This window comes from Alosa pseudoharengus, unplaced genomic scaffold (genome assembly GCF_046254945.1).
Source record: "Alosa pseudoharengus isolate Yale_2024_CS ecotype anadromous, Long Island Sound unplaced genomic scaffold, YU_APseudo_1.1 YU_APseudo_1.1_scf_3, whole genome shotgun sequence".
Taxonomy (NCBI): Eukaryota; Metazoa; Chordata; class Actinopteri; order Clupeiformes; family Clupeidae; genus Alosa; species Alosa pseudoharengus.
In genome coordinates this window covers 26,563,820-26,587,244 of record NW_027468718.1, presented here as the reverse complement: position 1 = coordinate 26,587,244, position 23,425 = coordinate 26,563,820, and the positions used below count along the sequence as shown (strand labels likewise).

At 44.5% G+C, this 23,425-nt stretch overlaps 1 protein-coding gene across 1 annotated transcript in view; it reads right to left on the bottom strand.

The window, feature by feature from the left end:
- cps1 (carbamoyl-phosphate synthase 1, mitochondrial) overlaps positions 1-23,425 on the bottom strand; it is a 50,163-nt gene that overhangs the window by 4,816 nt on the left and 21,922 nt on the right. Inside the window, exons 30-39 of the mRNA XM_076262808.1 lie at positions 22,943-23,050; positions 22,317-22,406; positions 21,654-21,824; positions 17,843-17,917; positions 14,484-14,582; positions 11,994-12,053; positions 11,616-11,728; positions 10,961-11,090; positions 10,779-10,854; positions 3,382-3,405 (exon numbers count right to left, since the gene is read on the bottom strand). Coding sequence (XP_076118923.1) covers positions 3,382-3,405; positions 10,779-10,854; positions 10,961-11,090; positions 11,616-11,728; positions 11,994-12,053; positions 14,484-14,582; positions 17,843-17,917; positions 21,654-21,824; positions 22,317-22,406; positions 22,943-23,050 — 946 coding nt within the window. The remainder of the gene's footprint in view (positions 1-3,381; positions 3,406-10,778; positions 10,855-10,960; positions 11,091-11,615; positions 11,729-11,993; positions 12,054-14,483; positions 14,583-17,842; positions 17,918-21,653; positions 21,825-22,316; positions 22,407-22,942; positions 23,051-23,425) is intronic.

Here is a 23,425-nt window from a genome sequence, read left to right as displayed (position 1 = left end):
GAGAAATTCTTGAATTGTGTGCATGTTTGCGTGCACACGTTTATGTTTATGTGGGTGGGTGTGTGTGTGCGTGCTTGTGAGTTTGTCTGCGTATGTGTGTTTGTGCATGTGCATGCATGCGTACATATGTCTACTGTGTGAGTATGTGTCATACGTATGATTACTGTGAATGTATGTGTGTGCGTGTGTATCTGTTTATGCACATGTGTGCACATGGAATGGGTTAACATGAATCCTGGAGGCAAACATACGGAAAAAATTGGTCATCCTAGGCCCTACGGTTCTCAAGATATTCACAGAAAACTGTGTCTGCCCTACCCTCCTTTCTGGGGGTCCAGTCCAGCGGGGGGGGGGGGGGCTACAGATCAAAACGAAAAACGATGGTTCCATGCTATCCATGTGGGGTTACATGCCAACTAAGTTTCGTGTACCCCGGTCTTTCAGTGTCCCAGGAATCCTTGTTGGTGTACGGTCACTAAATGTACACATACATTATTTTATTGTAAGGCCCCCCATGAACGAAAGTTCACAAAACTTGGCATGCATTCGGAAGGTGTCATAATGATCATACACTTTCAATTTCGTGCAGTTTTGACCATGTCAGCCAGAGATATTGTGATGAAAACACCAATTTTTTTGCTTTTTAATTTTTAACTAGGTGGCGCTATACATGAAATAAGTGGTAATGGGATGGGTTGACATGCCCCCTTAAGACCAACATACAAAAAAAAGGTGGACCTCCTAGGCCCTACGGTTCTCGAGATATTCACAGAAAACTGTCTCTGGCCACCTACAGGCCAGTTGGTGTATAGTAACATAAATTAATTTATTGTGTGGCCCCCCATGAACGGAATTCCACGAAACTTGGTGTGCATTCAGAGGGTGTCATAATGATTCTACACTTCCAATTTCGTGCAGTTTTGACTATGTTAGGTCACAGATACCTGCGATTACAACACCTCATTTTTACTTTTTTGTGTTTAACTAGGTGGCGCTATACATGAAATGAGTGGTTATGGAATGGGTTGACATGGCCCCTTGAGATCAACATACAAAAAAAAAATGGTCCTTCTAAACCCTACAGTTCTCGAGATATTCACAGAAAACTGTGTCTGCCCTACCCTCCTTTCGGCGGGTCTAGTCCAGCGGGGGGGCTACAGATCAAAACGAAAAACAACATGCTATCCATGTGGGGTTACATGCCCACCCAGTTTCGTGTACCCCGGTCTTTCAGTGTCCCGGGAATCCTTGATGGAAATTTGGACATGCGAAAAAGAAAAAAGAAAAAAAAAAATCTGACTAAACCTATATGACCACCGCTTCGCTGCGTGGCGGTCATAATAATGATAAACTGTTCTGTGTCTACATAAAAATGGCTCTGCATTACACTGAAAGATGCCTTAAGAAGACACGCTCCAGAGGTTGGGGTGTGTGTGGGTGTGCTTTGGGTGCTTTCATGCTCTTGAATGCTTGCAATCACTGCAGTCCCTAATTACAATCACCTAAACATAACGAGATCCTGTGTCTTGTGTCTGCATCTGTGTGAGTTGTACCTGACAAGAGAAGGACACTTGATGAGAAGAGAGGTATTGTTGAATCCATGACACCAGCACTGATTCATCCATTCTCTGGTTTGATCACTTAAGTTACAACCTTTTAGGAGCATCCATTTAGTGCAATGTAGCCTGAGAAACTGAAACACAATAAATCGATGAAAAGCGAGAAAGGAATCTCTCTCATGTCTTCTTAGCCTCTGATACTATGGCAACTGGTAGTGGTGGAGTGGGCTACACCCTTGATGCTCAACATCCTCCTTAGGTAATCTTTGAGATCCTGCCTGTTATGTTACAAAACAATGCATCCACAGACTGTATACTGCATTTGCTTTATGTGTTTTCCTCAGACTCAAAGCTGTCCCCCTGAAGATCTTTCAAAAAACACAGTGTAACTTCCACTGCTTCCCTTCATCGTGTGTCCAGAAAAGCCTGGGCATACAGTATCCCCACTGTAGCCCTCTGCTACTCCCATCTTTCAATACCTGGGAAATAGATCATCAGAACACAAATGCTGCATAACCCAGTGTCCTTCACAATAGAAGATGGTTCATTTTATACCAGAGGCACTATGCTTTCCCTTTCCATCTGGCTAATTGCAGTTTCTTCAACAATAAAGGAATCAAGGTGCAGTATAGCATAGTACACCCACAAAATCATATTTCACGTCAAGCACAATCATTTTTCCCATTGATACTCATAGGCTGCAAAGAGTAAAACTAAGCTTTTTTTTGTTTATGGGTGGCATCACAAAGAATACCCCATCAACACTAACTAAATGTGACTAAATGAAAGCTGCAATTACAGTCGCTATATTCAGTCGAAACCAACAACATGGCATTCTTTCACAGAGAATGTGTAGTCTGTGGTCGTTCTAGTAATACCAAAGGATTACTGTACTATGCAGAATACACCTTCAGCTGTCCTTTTCAAAGCATTATAATCTCTTGTGTTGAGCATGGCGCTCCATAGCCATGGCCTTCAGCGCATTCTCATTCTGGGAAGCAGCCCTTGAGATTTCAAGCACTAGAGAAAAAAACCTTTTTGCATTACCACAATTCCTTACTTCAGTGTTAAGACGACACTTGGCAATAAAATGTTTACTGCCACTTGTCTTTCTCAGCCAACATCGCAAACTCAGCTTCCCGCATAACTTGGACAGCTGTAAAAAAAAAAATAATTAAAAAAAAACTCACATTGCACATGAATATTTAAAAAATACACAAATAAATAAAAAGAAATATTTTATTCATATTTGTTTGAATGCCAAGAGCGAACACAAACTGAGTGATCACTGGTCAGACAGTAAATTATTCAGTGGAACCTGTTGTTTCTGTTTGGCAGTCTTTCATGGCAAGCTGAGAGGACGTGCCAAGTTATAGGGAAGTATGAGAGACCGGTCCATCTCCATTCAAATGTCACAAGACACTTTTTTGGCACATTTCTACTGACCTGTCTGGAACAGGATTATTCTCACAAATATGGACATATTAAACATTTTGAAGACATTCTGGTGTAAGTCATGTTTTGCTTCCCCAGCCCACTGTCTTCTCTTCTGTCAGTACTGTAGGTGTTTTTGGTGATGAACAGAAACTTTTCATTCCAGAGAGGTATAGGGCCTAATAATACTCAAAATAGTAATATGACATCATCATGTCAGCTATCGTTTCAGAGGACTCCAGGAGTCATGAAACTTTAATTTGCTCAACCAGTCGGCCATGAAGACCATTGTAAGTCATGTGGTACATTGATGAAAGACCCCTGTGTAACCAACCACTGTTCATTAACTCAACACAATTGAATCTAGCGTTGGAATCCTGTTGCATACAGCTCTGACTGATCTGATCCTCACCTGTAATGCTAGATTAGAGTGTAAAACAAGCACAATTATGTATTAACTACAGCTGTGGGCGGTAATTTAGTAGGTGACATTCTCACAGTCTCTGATGATCTCCACTTTGGATTTAATGACTCAAAAATAAAGGGTAATGATCAAGAAGGCATGGAACATTACATACTGTAACATTCCTGGCTTTGTTCTGAAATCATGCTGAGTAGGTGGATAACAATGATGAAAGTACTGTGCAAGCATTCTCTCTCTCTCTCTGTCTCTCGCTCGCTCTTTCTCTCTGAAACCCACATTGAAAATAAACGGCTGTAAAAATATACTGCTCAAAAAAATTAAGGGAACACAATCATACACTCTGAGTAAAACTTTTGAGGCGAGTGTTTTATTTTGCAAGAACTGTCAGACATTCTGTGAATGTAGTTTGAGAATGGAGAAAAGGGTGGAAGGTTTCAAAAAATGTGTTTTAACTATTGTGGAAAACTGTAAGTGTTCCCTTACATTTTTTGAGCAGTATATTTCCTAACAGGTGTCACTTACACACCTGCGCACATCTCTGGCGGAGTTCATTTATCTGCTGCTGGTGTCCTGTTGGTGGCGTTGGGACGCGGCTGGCTGCTTAGCACTCTGACACGCTCTGCCAGAGAGCTCCACATTCAGCTGCCAGTCAGTCAGGCCTGAGAGGAGCGACAGGCCTGGGTCACGTAGTGCTGTCTTGGCCATTGGGGGGTCAAGCACCATCCCTGTGGTTTGGCCACAGCCATTGATAATTCATCAGGTGCGGCTTGAGGGAGGCCAATGTAAACGGGGAATCTGATTTTCTCATTTCTGGAAGGGTGAGTAAACAAGAGAGGAGAGGGGAGAGCAGAAGAGTGTTAGCAGAGGAAGTCCCAGTGACGGAGGCTGGCTGTATGGCAGAGGGCCCCACTGGGTCACTGCAGAGGTGCTTTAAGGGTTTCCCCTCTGGACCTTTTTCACTTTATAGTGGGTCTCTGAGTGAGCAGATACCATACTTGCTCCTTATACTTAGCTCCTCATACTTAGCTCCTCGTATTTAGCTTCTCATACTTAGCTCCTCATATTTAGCTTCTCATATTTAGCTTCGCATACTTAGCTCCTCATATTTAGCTTATCATACTTAGCTCCTCATATTTAGCTTCTCATACTTAGCTTCTCATACTTAGTTTTGCATACTTAGCTCCTGTTTTTTTCTCTGTCCTAGTCATCAGAAGGATCACCAGATACTGAACCAAACAGAGTTCTCCTCTGCTCCTCATGGCTGGCTGACACTGACTTTCAGTAAGAGCTGAGAGTCTGGTACAAGTGAGTGGGGGTGTTGCTTGTGGCAGGCAGCAGCCATGTGATGGTCCATTTACACCATATCACTGCTACCACATTTGAGTCCTTTTATATTTGATTTGCTAATCACATGTTTGCGCACACAAAAAGAAAGCAGATAAAAGTATAGAAGTCTATGCATGCACACACACACACACACACATACAGTACACACACACAAGACAAGAAATAGCAGAAATACACTGCTGTGCAGACGTGACATGTGCACATGTGATGCACAGATGAACAGCCATTTTCCTTTGTAACCACTTTGTGCTGCATTGACTCCAGGCAGCATTGTAGCAGAAAAGAGAAAAGCTGGGTTAGTTTGTAGGACACAAAAGGTCTTATATAGCTCTCAAGATACACCCTGGTTCTGAGTTAATGAGGCTATTTGCAAATGTGGGTCAATACTAATCAAACCAACTCCTTTATTAGAAAAAACATCACGTCTGTTCTCCGGGATCTAAATATGCAAGCAACTGATAACTCAGAGCCTTTGTAGTCCTAGCCATAATTAATATTCTCTTTTTTATGAGGTGAACGATTTACATTTCTTTATGCAACTGAGCTCTCTAAAATGGACACTCTGGGAGACAACCAAAGGGACCAGACAATGAACCATAATGACCTGGAAGTTAAATTAGCATTGGCTTCACATACACACAGAAGAAAAGAAAGAGAGAGGGAGGGCACAGAGAAACAGAGTGAGAGAGGAAGGAACAGAGAGAAAGTCAAATAAAAGAGTCCATTCATGTATTCCAAGAGCGGTGGAGGAGTTGGCAAGAGTGGAAACAGCAAGAGAAAAAAAGGCAGATCACAGACTGAACTCTAAACAAGGCCATGACCAGTGGGCACGTTCAGTGCTGAATGCTGATGGAGAGAGAGAGCCCTCTGCAATGGCCACAGAGAGGAAACAGTAGCTAGTCAAAAGTGAGAACCAGCGAAATAAAAAAAATGACAAGAGCGAAAAAAGAAAAAAAAAAGACATCTGCAACATTGATTAGCTTTTTCTCAAACAGCTGTATTCTTTAATCCTTGTAGTGAGAAGAATGTATATTTGAGCACAGCACATATGTACTTATAGTAGGATTTAAATATGTAGGCCACAGTGAGACAGTTGAGGAAAGGTTCATGGGATAAGTGGTCTCATCATAACAGAATCAAACAGAATCAGTAACAGATCATCCGGAGACCTGGCATCCATAAATCAGTGTCAGAGTTCCTCTTGAAAAAAATATCCAAAATACACGTAGGCCTACTGCACGTACTGCAATCATAGCCCACAGGAATGAACCCTTGGACAATTGCTCAATAGCCCCTCACGCTGGATCAAGAGTTTTGTTTAGGTTTATGCTGGAAAAGCTATTGGTTGGGGACTTCACATACAGTAGTTGCATGTACTGTCACATGCAAATGCTAATGATACCAAACAATCTATCTAGCCTCATAACAACTGGGTAAATAGAACCGCCATACGAATAGCATAGAACACGGATATAACAAAGAATCTGGCCTCGTAACAACTGGGTAAATAGAACCGCCATACGAATAGCATATTACACTGATATAACAAAGAATCTGGCCTCGTAACAACTGGGTAAATAGAACCGCCATACGAATAGCATATACCACTGATATAACAAAGAATCTAGCCTCGTAACAACTGGGTGTAACAGAACCACCAAACAGATAGCACAGAACACTGATATACTAAAGAATCTAGCCTCGTAACAAATGGGTAAATAGGATAGCAGAACACTGATATAACATTGAAACAAAAAGTGTCCTTGAGAGGCTAATTAACTGGGCTCTCTGATGAAAATATTCCCTTTCCACAAGACCCAGGAGGGAATACTGAAGCCAGTCAGATCCACAGACCTTTGCAGCGTGATGAAAAAATATAATACAATATACAATTTTACCACAGCCGTATTAACATCAACATGAATATGAATCAGAGAAAATGTGGATTTTCCTCACTGTGTTAAAATGAGTCCTTTCTATAGTATGTTGAACGTACTCAAACCACTGAAAAATGATGGGATTCTCACCAAACTATTCTTACAAACAAGATTAGTTAAGGAATACATTAATAGCATAACCTCAACACATCAAACATAAAGATTATTCCTGAGGACATAAAATGATAACTACAGAAGCTCCACACACTCAGATGTCTGTGTTCTATTCTTCTATTAGACATTCTTTGGAGCCATGCTGGAGTTGGCCAACATAGCTGTTCATTTTTGATTGCCATTTTGTGGTTGAAGTAGCCTCTTGATTCTCCTCAGGGAAATAAAGGTTTCTCACAAAATGTGATGTCTCTCTCGATAAGGGTTTTCATCCTGACCACACTCTCCATGATAAAAGAAAGGCCAGAAATTTGGCAGCTGTCAAGTACTTGAAGCTTTTGAACAAAAAAAGGGCACATTGACTACTTCTGATCAAAATAAGACACATTGCTACAACAGGTGAGAGATGAAATCTGAGAGTAATATTAAGAGACAACTGTTTGTTGCCTTGGACCTCCTGTTTCTCCACCAAAAAAATCTGATCTGTTTGCCCTTTCAGGAGTCGAATGCTGGGTTATCAGATATTCACCAGAGTGTGTTTCCTGTAAGGCCCGCTCGCTGAGACTCAGACTTATGTTCTATGCACTCTGAGCCAGTCAGTATGGGGAGGACTATGAGCAGAGCGCCAAAGGTCTCTCCTTCCCTCCTCTTTGGAGAAGACTACCACAAGACAAGGAAAAAGCTGCACGAGGAAAATACTAAAGAGATGATCCGTTTCTGCCGTTGTTGCAACTGCCATTGCTCAATTCGAAAGTTGTTTGAGGACTTAACAATGCTTAGCATCATACCGTATCTGACAATATACTGTACATCTCAACATACTGTTGAAAACAGAGTTCTATTTTTGGCGTAGCCAATCCAGCGAAACACACGGTCTCGCCGCACTAACACCTCCACACGACTCATTACAGGGGAAACCTGTTGGGCACCAGTGAAGCATGACTAATCAGCAAATGTGCAGGAGCAGCTGGCAGAATGCAGAGCCCAAACAAACGCTCCCCTTTGCTCCCTCTGATTGCCTTTAATTAGCCACAGGGTTTCCTCCCCTCACAACACACTCCGCTCCGTACCGTGCAGCAGCAACACTCACCCTCTCTCACACACCCGCCTGAAGGGTGGGCCATGTAGAACTCCACGACTTACATATACAGGGTCTGTAATCAGATAAACCGCCATGAACATATTAACTCCAATTTAGCCGCAAGAAGGCTGCAGAGTGGTGAAGTCTTCACGCGGAAAAAAAGCTGTTCAGAGTCAGCAAATGAGCTGTCTTAGGCCTGCGACTTGGGAGTGTTTACCTGATTTGCAGTGACTCCATTATTCACTTAGCCACAGGTTTAAATCTACTCCCATTAATGAATCAGTTCATCTTTGGTGCCATTTACCCTCTATTGATTGTGTAAGATGTGCTTCTAAGAGATGCAAGTGGCTCAATGCTCCTGAAGCCAGGAGAGAGGACTACTTAATTCCCACAATCCATCAAGCAATTAATGGAAAGTTACAGCGAGCTGGTGGAGAGACTGACTGGGCCGCTGACATCAAGCCATAGGTCAGAGATCTGCGGAACTTCATGACTATTCATGAACAAATAACGTTAATCTACTAGAGTACATGACAAAGTAGCTATTTACTACTAAAATACCATTCTTAACACAGCAATGGAAACTTCATATGGTATATACTGTATATATATGCATGAGGCCTGGGGAAGCCATTGTAGTGGAAATCTTCCAACATTCACTTTAATCATCACCCCAGCCTTTGATCATGCCAAACCCTTTGTCAACCAACTGCTCTTGTGACCTTTGTCAATCAAATGCTCACATGACCAATTGTTAATTATACGCTCATGAGAACCACATGAGGACACATGACGACAATTAATAATTTGATGTTTAGTCCTTTCCTCTTGACACAATCAAAGAGGAAGGGCTACGCTTTAAATGCAGAGGGAAGATGCAGCTCTGGAGGTTCAGTTGGCAGCAGCCCCCAAATAACCCCCCAAATAACCAGATTTTATAAGGCACTTGCTAAGGAAGCCATCATCCCCAAATAACCAGATTTTATGAGGCACTTGCTAAGGAAGCCATCATCCCCAAATAACCAGATTTTATTAGGCACTTGCTAAGAATTTCTTAATAAATGGCAAAAACTGTTCAGATGAGTGAGGATGATTATTAGACAAGTACCGTCCATGCCTATATTAAAAAAAGAAAACCTGCATGTCCAAAAAGGAGGAATGGCAAATCAAGTGTGTGTGTGTGTGTGTGTTTGTGTGTATGTGGAGAGAAGGTAGGCTTTTTGCTCCATCCTAATAAAGGATTTTTTGGAACAGCAAATGGAAAGCCATTAGCCATAATTAAGTGACAGGGGCAGACCCAGGTGAACGCCACAGATTAGCAGGCAGGCTCATTACAGGGAGATGGCCGGCTTCATCTGGCCACTCTGCCGTGTGGTGATCCGAGCCCAGCCGAGCCGGGGGGCCATCTGTCTGATGGGGCCAGCTTTGCCCTGGGCCAGAGAGCGCAGAGTCACGCTGACCAGCTGGACCTCACGAGCACCACACATCTCTTCATCCTCAGAGTGGTCTGAGCTCACCACTGGTGCCCCCACGCTCTACACACACACACTCACCACTGGTGCCCCCACACTCTACACACACACACCACTGGTGCCCCCACACTCTACACACACACTCACCACTGGCGTCCTCAAGCTCTACACACACACACACACTCACCACTGGTGCCCCCACGCTCTACACACACACTCATAACTGGTGCACTCACACTCTAAACACACACACACTCACCACTGGTGCCCCCACGCTCTAAACACACACACACACACACTCACCACTGGTGCCCCCACGCTCTAAACACACACACACACACACTCACCACTGGTGCCCCCACACTCTAAACACACACACACACACTCACCACTGGTGCCCCCACGCTCTAAACACACACTCACCACTGGTGCCCCCACGCTCTACACACACACTGGGACGAGGTCATTTTACATTTTCAAAGTTTGGGAGTTGATATATTTATGATGTGAAGGTGAAAAGAGATGTTGCTGTTCAGTGGTAGAATCAATCATCACCCACACATCACACACACACATACTGTACATCACAAGATCTGACAGGTTTTTTAATTTTTTAAATAGAGGGTTTTTATTGATGGTTTACTTTCAAGATACGTTTGAAGGAATTGTGGTAATTACTGTTTAATATAAGACTTATTATAAGACTAAATATAAGACTTCCGTTAGATTTGCATTGCATATGAAATGGTTGTAAACATCATAGAGGCGTGAATAGGAGCTCTAAGATATTGAAAGATCCAAAAGATCCTCAACTCTCCCTGCACACCCACATTCCATCCCACTCATCCACCCACTTATTCACACATACAAGCACACACTCTCACACTCGCTTTCTCTCTCTCTCTCTCTTTCTCTGTCTCTCTCTCTAACACACACACAAACACACACACACAATGATCAACAATAGCAAAAATAAAATAAAAAAAACCTAGACTATTGTGTTTTGTGATGTTGGCCAGCATCTAAACTCTATTTATCCTCAGTGCAGAGTAAAGATCTGTTTCTGGAAACTGTCTTCTGTAAGTAAAAATGCTGGGAGAACTGGCCAATAAATGAACAGAACAAAATGAAGCCAACAATGCCAACAACCCTGGCAAGCCAGCAGCCGTTTGCATAAGGACATACGTTAAGTTAACAACACCATAAATAATATGTGGTTACTTAGAAAAATGACTGATCCAGGGTGGGATGGTATTGCCCCATAACCCTCAATCCAGATTGTAGAAAAATAACACTTAAGTTGGAGCTCCTGATCCAAATGATCCTGGAGTAAAATGAGCTCCTGAGTAGCCTGCCGGGTGGTGGTGGCACTTTTTGGTAGCAGCAGCATCTAACTGTGCCTGGTGGTGTTGCGCTCTCGGTAGTGGAAGAGGCTGGTGGTGTCCAGGTCACTGGAGTACTTCACCGCTTCGGCAAACAGCTTGACCACCTGTGAAGCCAAATGAACATATAAAAAAGAAGAAACTGCAGAGTGGAGCGGTGAGTGTTGCTCACACCTCTGACACGAGCGGCACTGGAGTGACCGCACGACAGACCTGGAAGTTGGTGATGAGGGGCACCCCGTGGTCCACAGCCATGCGGCGGATTATGAAGTTGTCCTTGATGAAACGTGTGTTGTTGTTGGGGAGGTTCACCACCAGGTCAATGTCACCCTCATTGATGAGCCTGAAACAAACAATGGAGAGGTCAATTTACCTTTAACAAATGAAGATGAGATAACAATATCCCCCTCACAAAAAGCATGATAACTTTTTGGAGTTTGTACCAGAACTCTATCAGTAAACACTTGGCCTGCCAACTAAACTCTTGATGCCATCATTCCTGTAATTGAGACCCTGTCAGATTGTTTGAGGCATTAGCGAGAAGGCCAAAGCAAACCAGAACAGCATGTCTGCAGCAGTGGCAAAACAAAGATGTACAGTATAGGGGGGCCTAAATCCTCTATCAGCAAACAGGGCTCTGGTGCCTTTGTTGATCAGACAACTCTCCATTTTCAGGGCTGGATAGAGACGTGCCCAGGCAAGTTATTGCCACTCAGATCTCACAACTAAGATATGAACATATTTGTTCATATTGATCTCACAACTAAGATATGAACATATTTGTTCATATTTCAAGTTTAGCTTGGTGGTGTAATTTATCAAAGTCAATATATTCCTGAGCTGTTGACTAATCCAGGAGGGAACTCACCTGTTGATGCTGGGGAGAGTGCTATTGTTCTCATCTTGTGTTGGCCAGGCCACTGGAGTGGTGGGCACATCGTTGGCATTGAGCCAGGCGGAGGTGCCCTCAGTGGCATAGAGCTGAGGAATGAGAGGCCATATAAGCTCATCTTAATAGAGTCACGTAAAATACATTAATGTCATTTAAGGGCTCAACAGGGCCTGACTGCAAATATTACTCACTGTTTAATGTTTATTTCAGGGGTAGGGTAGGGTGTATATGAACATATTCAGTCAATGGCAAACAATACACTGATCAAAAAAAGGATGAGACCACGTGTCACTGTGTGTGCACGTGTGTGATTAAGAGGATTCTGATCACTTAAGTGATCAGATGCCTCCTTACCTTGAAACCGTCCTCGTTCAGCTGGTGTGCGGTGGACAGGAAGTTGGGTCTGAAAGAATGCTGTGAGAGTGGGAAGATAAGCGTTAGAGAGAGAGAAAGAGAGAGAGAAAGAGAGAGAGAGGGCGAGGTGAGAGAGAGAGGTGAGAGAGAGAGAGAGGTGAGAGAGAGAGAGTGAGAGAGAGGTGAGAGAGAGAGAGAGAGAGAGAGAGGTGAGTGAGAGAGAGAGAGAGAGGGAGAGGTGAGAGAGAGAGAGGTGAGAGAGTGAGAGAGAGGTGAGAGAGAGAGAGAGAGAGAGAGAGAGAGAGAGAGAGAGGTGAGTGAGAGAGAGAGAGAGAGAGAGAGAGAGAGGTGAGAGAGAGGGAGAGGTGAGTGAGAGAGAGAGAGAGAGAGAGAGGTGAGAGAGAGAGGGAGAGGTGAGTGAGAGAGAGAGAGAGAGAGAGAGAGAGAGAGAGAGAGAGAGAGAGAGAGCTGGGGAGGGGAGGGCCTGAGGGACAGGTCTGGGACGGAGAGCGGCTGCATGTCTGCCCTCCTGGTCTCAGCAGCCCTGGGATCAATAGCCAGAGCTGGGTGTTCACGGCAGCTTTACCGCAGCTGTGTAATTACCACTGAGAGGCATAATGGGACACCCCAACCCTACGGCATAGCCATTACACCGAGTATGTGTGTGTGTGTGTGTGTGTGTGTGTGTGTGTTTAGGGAGTGCTTGTTTCCAATTGGAATTTCATGCTGTCTTGTGCACCTGAAAGTCGATTAGAGAAAAAGTGTGGTGTTACAAGCACACAATGACCCCCCAACCGGATAATGGATTTCCACACTGACACGTTGATTGGAAATGGCATAGGGAGGGGGGGGGGGGTAATGTTTTGGTGACAGCATAACATGTGAAACATAAAGGGTTCCGCATAAGCAAAAGTGTTTTAAGAGTAGCACTTTACTTGCCCAGAGTCTTTTCACTCTGGGTAAAAATGTTCAACAAATTGACTTCTTCCTGTAGCATTCAGGTGAATCCTCGTTACAGCCCACTAGAGAAAAACAAAGCCTACAGGCTTTAACAAATGACAAGTCTCTGTGTGCCTAGAGCATTCTAAATCTCAGCCAATAAGGAGGCAGATGAACTGGTTTGACAATTGACATGCACAGGCTACAGTATCTTTGAGAATTACAGCTATATGTCTCCTTTCCCAAGTCCCCCTGTACACACACACACACACACACACACACACACACACACACACACACACAAACACACACTCAGTATGTTAAACAGTATTCACCTGCTGTAGATGAGCACCATCAATTACCTTAGCTAACGCTCCAAACAAATTAAAGTGCAAAACATATCCATGCTCAGTCACAGGCTGACGAAGGATGGAAACACATTTCATACTACAGGTGCTTGAAGCAGGTAATGAAGTACGTTATGAGATGCACGCATCAATAACAATGAGGAGCATGTGCTTCTTCATGCGAGTAAACACGAGCAAATCACACTGCATGCAGATTGCTTAAAGGTTAACCAAGTGAGAAATAACAAGGCATAGTGTTTATACTATGTGTGATGTGCATGGGTAGGTGGGTACAGTGTATAATTTCGTCATGAATAAATACAAATCCTTCACTGCAGAAGATTCAGTAGAAGATACTCAGGCTATTCAGGAGTAGCTGTAAAATCTGTCTGAGCATCAGTGTGTGCCAACAGGATGCGCTTTAACTAGCGTCTACTCCACAACTCTGGCCCTGATTGAACTGAACCCATCAGAACTGGACCCATCAGCCCTGGCAGCTTAACATCCGCTTAAGCCTCAGGGTCTCCAACGCTGCACTTGAAGCTAGCTGAACGCTCCTGTCTCGCCAGTGCTGAACATGAGTAATGTAGGGCTAGTGTACAAAAGTGGGGGAAGAACTCCTGTCAGCTTCCATCTGCTCTAGAAAGCATGAACAATCTGGGTGAGGGGAATGTCATAACAGTGTGTGTGTGTGAGAGAGATACAGAGATAGAGATAACGCGAGACAGAGAAAGAGAAAAAGAGAGAGAGAAAGAGAGAGAGAGAGAGAGAAAGAGAGAGAGAGAAAAAGAGAGTGAAAAAGAGAGAAAAAAAGAGAGAAAGAGAGAGAGAAATATAGAGCCGATAGGCACTGCAGATCTCTAGCTCGTGCCTCACTGATGGTTCAGCACATGTCAGCCTGATCTAAAAGGCCAGTCTGTTTCAGTGTACTCTCTCTGTGAGCTCTAAAAGGTCTGCTCCACTGATGCTCCTACTCCAGGGCTCATCCTCCACACCTCCGACTCTAAGACCCAGGCAGACTGAACAGGCCCGGGTGAGTTCAACACAGCCGCTACTGAAGGTCAATGTCTCCATGCACTATTAAGATGTTCTTTTCTCATCTCCACAGGTAGAATCAACCATTATTCATCTAAAAAGTTGAAAAGACACATACTGCGCTACATGCTACATGCTAGCCAAAGGAAAAGAACACCGCACTGCGTACCTGGATGCCTATGAGGATGCCCTTCTGTGGGAGCTTGAATCCAGTGGAGAGCATGGCCTTCAGGAAAGCGGAGTAGATGTTTGGTCCGAAGCAAGCCACCTGTGCAGATCCACAAGAGGAAGCTTCTTTACTGTTTAATACTTTATGACAGACAGTATCAATGAAAAGATATGGGTAAGGTTCAATGTCAGTGTGCATGAAAAGCAGAGGGCTAGAAGTATCCATTTTCCATATCCATTGAAAAGTTATTTTTTTCTTTTTCAGATAAGTGGAAGTAAAAGCCTACAGAAGTGAACTTGTTTTCAGGACACAGACCTGTCTACAAGCGCCAGAGAAAAAAAAGAGCATAAAACAGATAAAAAAATAAACATTACAGGGGCAAAACACGATGCTTCCTCCTCACTGTTTGTCCTCCAGGCTTGTTTCTATGGTTTTCAGGTTGCCAGGGAGAGCAGGTGGGGGAAATGGTGTGGAAATGCAAAAAAAAAAAACTGCCTTTGTGTTTTTCTTTTTTTCTCCCATGCTCATAGTCTTATAAGTATAAGAATATATACTCTTTTGATCCCGTGAGGGAAATTTGGTCTCTGCATTTATCCCAATCCGTGAATTAGTGAAACACACTCAGCACACAGTGAACACACAAGGCCTTTTCACACAGAGATCACGCTAAATTTGCAGGAAGAGGGGACGTCTTTTTCCCGTCTTTTTGTGTCTGAAAGCGAGGAATTTGCCGGCCTGCTGATCTGTTCACATGATGCAGCATTTTGGGGAGCCAGGAGGCAGGATCAGCGATAGTAAATTAAATTGTGACGTGCAACAGGGGGCGTGTAGAGTGATAGTCGTAGGCCTTATGTGCGTGAGCTTTTAGATACAGCAGGTGTGTGATTTCAAAAACCATGGCGGGAGAACCGACTGCACTCCACTGGTTAGCTTGCATTTGCTGTTGCTGTTAGAATGTTAAATTCTTGCGATAGATGTCTTCAGACAATAAAATGTAATTTGGAAGGGAAATTGAAGAGAAGAGTTGCCCCTTGCCTTGGCCGTACAATGTAGCCTACTGTGCGTACAATTTATTCATGAAACCGTTCAATATTACAACAATAAAAATAGCTTGTGTACTGTCTTAATTGAAACATGCTTCGCGCACAAATGATAGCCTAGGGCAAAGAGAATGGACATCTCAACATAAGGATACATTAGAAGATGATGATTAGTGTAAACTTTGTCACACGACGTGATAAGCAGTTCTTTAAAAATGCAACGTTCCATTCAGTCATAAATCATTCAAGCGTAGGCCTAGTGCTCGTCATGAAAAGAAAACAGCAGCTTAATATTTTTCAGGTGTTTTAACAGTAGGCCTAGGCGCACTGTTAGGAGTTATGCCGAAGGCAGTGAGATTATTAGGCATTGCATCCTGTCACTCAACATCGCAGTTCGGGTTGATAAGATTCAGTTAATGCGAGTATGGATCGTCTCAAAGTTTGGGACAACCAAACAGCAGTGTAGGCAAAGCAAATCCTAATTGTTAGGTTACCATAGCTGTCTTTTCTCTAGGCCTGGGCCTATCGGAAATCGCGACATAAGCACATTGGTTTCTTTTTTCTTTTCTTTCTTGTTTGCGTGTTGGGTAGTGAAGTGATAATGCATTTAAAGCAGTACATCATGTAAGCCAGAGCCGATATGGCCAGAACTGCTGCTCTGTAAAGGTATTTCTGTCCCACCCAAATTTGCTGAACTACTTGCGAAGTAGCCTATTCATCACAGACATCACATGTATCACACGAAAGAGCTTTTTCTCAGCCTTTAAACGATGTTAGTGGTTAGTTGTTGTGGTAAACGGTTCGTGAGAAAAGTAACTTTAATTTAATCATATTTTTTTGCGCCCGTCTCCCTACCCATTCATCTTGGTGGAATACTTTGCGAACTTTCCCTCAACACATGACAAACCATATATCAGAATAAACAGCAGACCTTACCGAACATAAAGGTGTAAAGTATTCCCCTGCACAGTTAGCCATTCCAGAGTAATCAGGTTTTAAATTTGCAGCAATGTCTTTCTTTATTCATGTCTCCAACTTTGCGGTTTCAATTGTTTCAATAAGTCTACATGATTTTATAACAGGCCAAATACAAAATAAATGTTACAAATATCGCCTAGATAAGCATTACAATCAGAGGATATACATATAGGGCAGACAGACGCTCATGAGTTCATGCTTTTGGATTTTAAGATAGCCTATGGCAGCTGATTGCATTCCAAGCTACAGTCAACTCTAGCAGGCATTGAATGACTGGAGACTTTGTGAATTTATAGATTGACATAATGTGCTGTCTCTGCGATTGCTGCTTTTGATCAGTTAGATTTATTTGCATTCTCCTGTAGTGGGCTGGACATAGCATTGAAATGCCCGCCCAGATTCCCCTTTCCGCCTTGACCCATTCACACTGGTGGCGGAACGAAAAAACTCGGCAAAATGTCTAGGGGGCTTGGTAGTAAATTTGGCGAGACACTTTGTCCCGCCGTTCCGCCTCGGTCTATGTGAAAGGGACAGTCGTTCCGCGATTCTGGTACATAAAATCGCGGCGATTTTGCCAGTGTGAAAGGGCCTACAGTGAGGTGAAGCACACACTAATCCCGGCGCAGTGAGCTGCCTGCTACAACAGCGGCGCTCGGGGGGCAGTGAGGGGTTAGGTGCCTTGCTCAAGGGCATTTCAGCCGAGCCTACTGGTCGGGGTTCCGAACTGGCAACCCTCCGGTTATAAGTCCGAAGCGCTAACCAGTAGGCCACAGGGAGACAGGAGGACACAAACACCTGCTTCAACTGATGTTTCTCTCTCTTGATGTGGGAGAGAGAAAGAGAGGAAGGCCACTGGCGAGTTCCTCCTACCTCTCCCTCGCGGTGGTGCCCAGGGGGATTGGGCAGGGAACTGCGGAGCTCCTGAGCCCTGCTGGAGCGACACTCACACCCCCTCACACACGCCACAGCGTCAGCTCATTTAGCTAATGAGTTATTAACAGCGTGTTTGCTATTTATGATGATGCTTCATTCATATACACCAGAGAGATGAGCTTGTGACTGTATGCAGATATTCATCTCAAACTTATGTATACTGTAGTTAATGGGAGTCTTTTGCATGGCATTCATGGAGTGTGCTTTTTGAGTAGGGAGTGCATGTGTGTGTCACAGAAAGATAGTGTGTGTGTGTGTGTGTGAGAGAGATTGATTGAGAGAGAGAAAAAAAAGAGTCTGTGTGTGTGTTTGGGTGTGTGTGTGTGTAAGCGTGTGTGAGTGATTGAGAGTGAGAGAGAGAGAGAGAAAGTGTGTGTGTGCGTGTGCGTGTTTGGGGATGTACTGGACCTCTCCAGTGGAGGCCATCTCACAGCGCAGGACAGGGTCAGCATCCCTGAGGCGGGGCCAGGAGAACATGGGAGCCTGGATAGGAGAGAGAAAAAAAAGAAAGGAAACAGAGAGAGAGAGAGAGAGAGAGAGAGAGAGAGAGAGAGAGAGAGAGAGAGCGAGAAAAAAAATGATTAATATGGGTTATTTGAAGACTTTATCTGGATAAAGTCAGGAAGATCAGTGAAGTCTTTCCAGGACAGGGGATGCGATCTTCACACTGTGAGCGACTTGTTTGGAGAGAATAATAATTGAGCGGAATATGTCCAGTTGAAACTCGGCTTTCATAAGATACCTGTGAGGCATGTGAGACCCTGAACATAACCCAGTTTGACAAAGAAATCTCTATCACACCGCTGCCACCTACAGGAAAGATCCCCAGAATCAAGACAAGACGCTCGGCAAACTAGAAGGAAGTTTCACAGCCCTGATATCTTACTCTCTAGATTAACAAGGAAAGAGACGCGGAGGACACAAACACCTGCTTCAACTGATGTTTGCAAAACTAGCCGGGCACCCCAGAGAGAGAGAGAGAGAGAGAGAGAGAGAGAGAGAGCAGAGACAGACGGCGCGGGGAGTCGAGAGAGAGTCCAAAAACAAAGACGCACAGAAAAAGCTGAAATGAGAGAAGAAAAGGGAAAGGAGAAGGAAGGCGTCTGATGAGTTATATCAGCGCTGATGCCTTATCAGGCTGTTTGATATTCCGCATTGTTAGGAGCGGGCCATCACTCCACTGCAGCGTGAAGGAGAGAGAGAGAGAGACATGGGAGAGAGAGAGAGAGAGAGAGAGAGAGAGAGAGACACGGGAGAGAGATGGAAGACTGCCAGGGTGGTAGAGAGAGCAGCGTCTTCCTCTTCTCACTGCGCAGCGGTTCAACAGGGCCGGGGTGTCCAGGGAAACGTATTGAAATATGAATCCCATCACTCCACCCATCAGGGCTAATTAGCCGAGACTGTTTGCTGTCTGTGATGTAGCAGTAGTCCACATGAAGCGTAGCAGCTTGTGAACATCAGAGGTTTCACAGGGTTTCCATTTGTACCGTCATTAATCCATTTTCCCAAAAAACACAGATTAAGATGGCACAGGGAATTGTTTCAGACCTGGAGATGAATTTGTCTAATTTTTAACTTGAAGCAACAATGAAGGCTCCATGTTGATTGGAATAAAATGCTGTTTAATATTATTGCAAGATGGTAAGTGACAGAAAAGCACCTCAGGCACTGCTGCTAAATCATACATGCATGTGCACTCATGTCATACTCTGAAACCACAGAGCCTGCTAACTGCGTAATATCACTCTCTGCCCATTTCAGAAGCGCGCTACCTGTGCGGAGGGAAGTTATTGTGGGAGATTAGAGCCGTGGGGGAGGTGGGGACCCTTGATGCCAAGCCTGAGGCAGAGTGGGGGGAGTGGGACGCATCCTTGAAGCGATGCAATCAGGGCTGGATGAGGCGGGCAAGCGGCAGCATGCTAATGCGCCAGCAGAGGCCAGTCAGCTGGGGGAGTAAACACAAGCACTCCTGATTAATCCACTGGCTGAGCCGCGGGTGGAGAGGAGTTTTTATTTTCCATTTCTGTTTCCTTTATTCACGTCCTTTCCTTTCTTTTTCCTTTATCTCCTCCTGACAATGTGTGAGAGTCTTGGGGGGGGGGGGGGGGGTGCAACTTGACAGGATAGACTGATTATGACCTCTGCCCAGTTACCGTTTCCAACCCAGAGCGCGCTGCGATGGCCAACCGTGTGTGGCTCCACTCGGACGGATACAGATGCATTATTAACGCTCCTTGCCTCTGGAAATGCCCACTGCAGCCGGCAGACAGAGCCGAGTGGTTGGACGCAGCCGTTCATACGGTCCTCTATAGGAAGATGATGAAGATGATGGCTGCCATGGTAACCGGGGCCTGCTGGGGGCCCCTGGGGGTCAGAGCATTACATAACGCGGGGGAAAAATAGCGGCGCAACGAGCAAGCGCTTGACTAGGAACAATCATATTGGACGCTTCCAGCAGGCTGGCTATAGAAAAGTCAGTGCACAAAATCTATGCACCTGCAGTTTCAAACGAGGCACAGGTGTGTGTGCATGTGTGTGTGTAAGAGAGAGAAAGTTACAGAGTGTGTGTATGTGAGTGGTGCAGGCTAAAAATGGACCATCCCCAGTGAGCATGAAATGGCGACGTGTGAATGGAAGTAACGAGCATCTTCGATCAAGCGAACATGTGACCACTCGGTGCCCTCTGAGCCGTTGCATCACAGAGAGAAGAACGCACGAGACAACATCCTGTTGGAGAAGCTCTACGCCACAGATCTAACGCAACTCAACACCAGGGGGCCTCCAGCTACTAGGAGCGCATTGACCAAGTTGTCTCAGGGTGGAACTAAACCAATTAAGTTTCAGCTTGAGCCTCCCCTCCATAAGAAAACCTAACATAACTATGGCCCCTATGTAATGAATCACATCTATTGATTTCTTTAGTAGTCATGACGGGGGGTGGGCAATAAAAATGCACCATTACAGGTTATCCTTCCACACTACAAATAGAAAACAGAATAGAAAACAAATAGTACACACTAGGCTTTGAAACAGAATCCTCCTACAATTGGAAGGAGCTGGTTGTCAATATCCCTGCACTACTATAGAATGGTGGTTATTGTTTGTTCAAACATCAAACATAACTGATATTTCTTTCATCTCAACTGCGTCCTTCATATAAGAATTACAATTAGCATCTTGTGTAAGGCTCTCTGTTGTAGGTAATGAATATTTGTAAATTAAATTATTATTCTGCTTTCAACTTTTACTAAAACTACTTTAAACAAAAGTATGTGAAATGCAATTAACCTGAGCTGATCAGACATTGTCCAAAGGTAATTAGATTATCACTTACTACTGTAAGTAGTCAGAAACACTCCATTTCCAAAAGCAAATTACACAGTACTTAAGTTTTTCTTCTGTTTATGTCTGGATGAGCACTGATTCCACATGTTTTCTCGTTCCAAAAACAAAGCCTCCAAACCACCTAAGGCTGACTGCGCCTGTGCCCGCCAGAAAAGATGGCAGATCCATGTGCATTTTTTGGGTGGAGATGCGGTGTGCTCAGTGTTTTGCTGCATAGTGCTTAGTATTCCCCGCCACATCTCAGCTGGGTATTTAAAAGTTGGAGAGTGGCAGGAGATGGGGATTATTCCTGCATGATTGCCTGCTCATCACAGACATTGTGCGGCAACTCCTTTGTAATTATACAGGAAATGACTTTAGGAGAGGAGAGACACTGCTCCAGCGCCGAGCGGCTCAGCGACCCCATGTTCCAGATCCTTCTCCGTCAGGCCGTGATTGAGCCACTGTCTCCCATCCGATGTGGGTGATGTACGCGGCAGTTCATTTCACACAAGCGGCGCACAGGGACGCGCCACGCTCACTCATCCGTAATGACTACTGGAGTTGCCGACCAAACACCTAGGCGTGTGTGAGGGCATGTGTGTGTGTGTGTGGTCTCCATTATTACAGAGAATATTACAGACATGAATGGGTTAGTTTCCACAGAACACCACCAGAAATGTACCCTATATTAACACATTTTCAATCCACAGGCTACACAAATACAGTAACTATGGTACACTAACTGCAGAGGGACAATAGCAAAGGAATGCTTTCTAAAAGCATACAAAAGACTACATTACACAGCATATGAAATAGGCATATTATATGCAGCTACTACTGACTGAATCTGATATCCGTTTATGGACATACACGCACATGGACACATACACACCTTGATACCAACATAGTCCACAGGTATGATGGGGTTCTCCAGGGAAGGCAGGCGGGACTCATCAAGAGGCTCGCCCACCATGACGCGCGTGGCCACGTTGATGAAGTCGACGCCGATGGTCTTGGACACAAAGGGGAAGGAGCGCGAGGCTCGCAGGTTGCATTCAATAACCTAATAAACAAACAAACAAATAAACAGACAAACAAAGAAATCTGAGAGCACTTTAGCTAGCCTGAGAAAATGACCCCCCTTGCATACAAAAAAAGACACAATTCCCACTGATCTCAAATCATCAGAAAATCTGCTTAAAATTCAATCAAGACCAATCATCCTCAACTCAAAACTGAAAGAAAAAAAGTTTTAATCAAGATTTAAGAATCTAACACCAATCAAGCCAGCAAGCCAGCAAGCCTGAAACACTTTATTTTAACCAGGAGGGAGCTTTTCCTGGATGGAAATAAGTGCACACTTACTCTTTCATGGCACACAGCATTCTCTGATGTCAGAGCATATGGCATTTGTAAAGCTGACTATGCAGGCCGAGAGGCCCTCTGCAAAGTGTATCAAAATAGTATTTCCACCCGAGCACTACAGGCGGATGGAGCCATCCATCAGTAATGACCGGGGTGGATATTCAATCTACATTTCAGTGTCATAACTTACCATGACATCATTGCCTTTCACCAGAAATTGAGTGTTAAACGGCCCTGAAATTTCAAATGCCTTGGCAATTTTCCGGGTAGCAGTCTTAATCTGAAAATTACCAGAGAAAATATATATATTAAGAGAAGGAGACCACTCGCCGGAAGCCATAATTCAGCATGACACCACTGCTTATGCTCAGCACTCCCACTGACGCCATCGACATCTCTCAGGATTATGGATATGCTGCCACACCAGAGAAACTGGGTGAGGAGATGGCAATCTCATGAGAAACAGATGGGGCGAAATGTTTACTGGAGCCCAGGAAAAGAGACGTCAGACCTCCCTTTGCCCAGCCCAACTCCACAAGCTAACCGGGCCCAAGCACACACCTACCCTCTTCTCAGGGCTTTGGAAAGGCTTATCTTCTTATATGTTCGGCCTATATGTGTAAAAGAGCTGCAAAATATGACATCATTGGACAATAGCACAATTATATCATGGCCTGGCACTTGTGTGGCTTAAAAACGCTGATTCAGTGCGAGGGTATGCAACATGGCTGTCCCTGCTTGAGGTGCATGAGCTGAGGTTTGTGATGAGAGGAGAGATGAGAGGAGGCAGTACGAGTCTGAAGGGACGTCACACACCTTCTCCAGGGCCCCCTGGCTGATGCTCTGAGTGGGCAGCATCAGGGTGGCATCTCCTGAGTGGACACCTGCGTCCTCCACGTGCTCCGTGATGGCATGGACCAGCACCTGTATACAAACACACACACACACACCACACACACACACACACACACAAACACACACACACACAATATGACCTTATATCAGCTTGTGTCTCAATTAGCATACAAGCGACAGGCAGTGTTTCCCCTTTAAACTCCTGAAACAAAACACAGAGCGTGGTGCAGACAGGAGCAGCAGCGATCCATGGCGCTCAATGTCATTAGCAGCCTTGAACACCACTCATTAGCCCAGTGCCATGAATATGGATAAGGGACACGGCGCGGGCCGACCCTGACTATGCGATATTAATCATGACGGGGAGAGAGGAGACGACTACGGCGGGAGAATTACACAAATAGCACAAAAACAAGAGCCAGTCCGCAAACAAGTCTCGGCGAC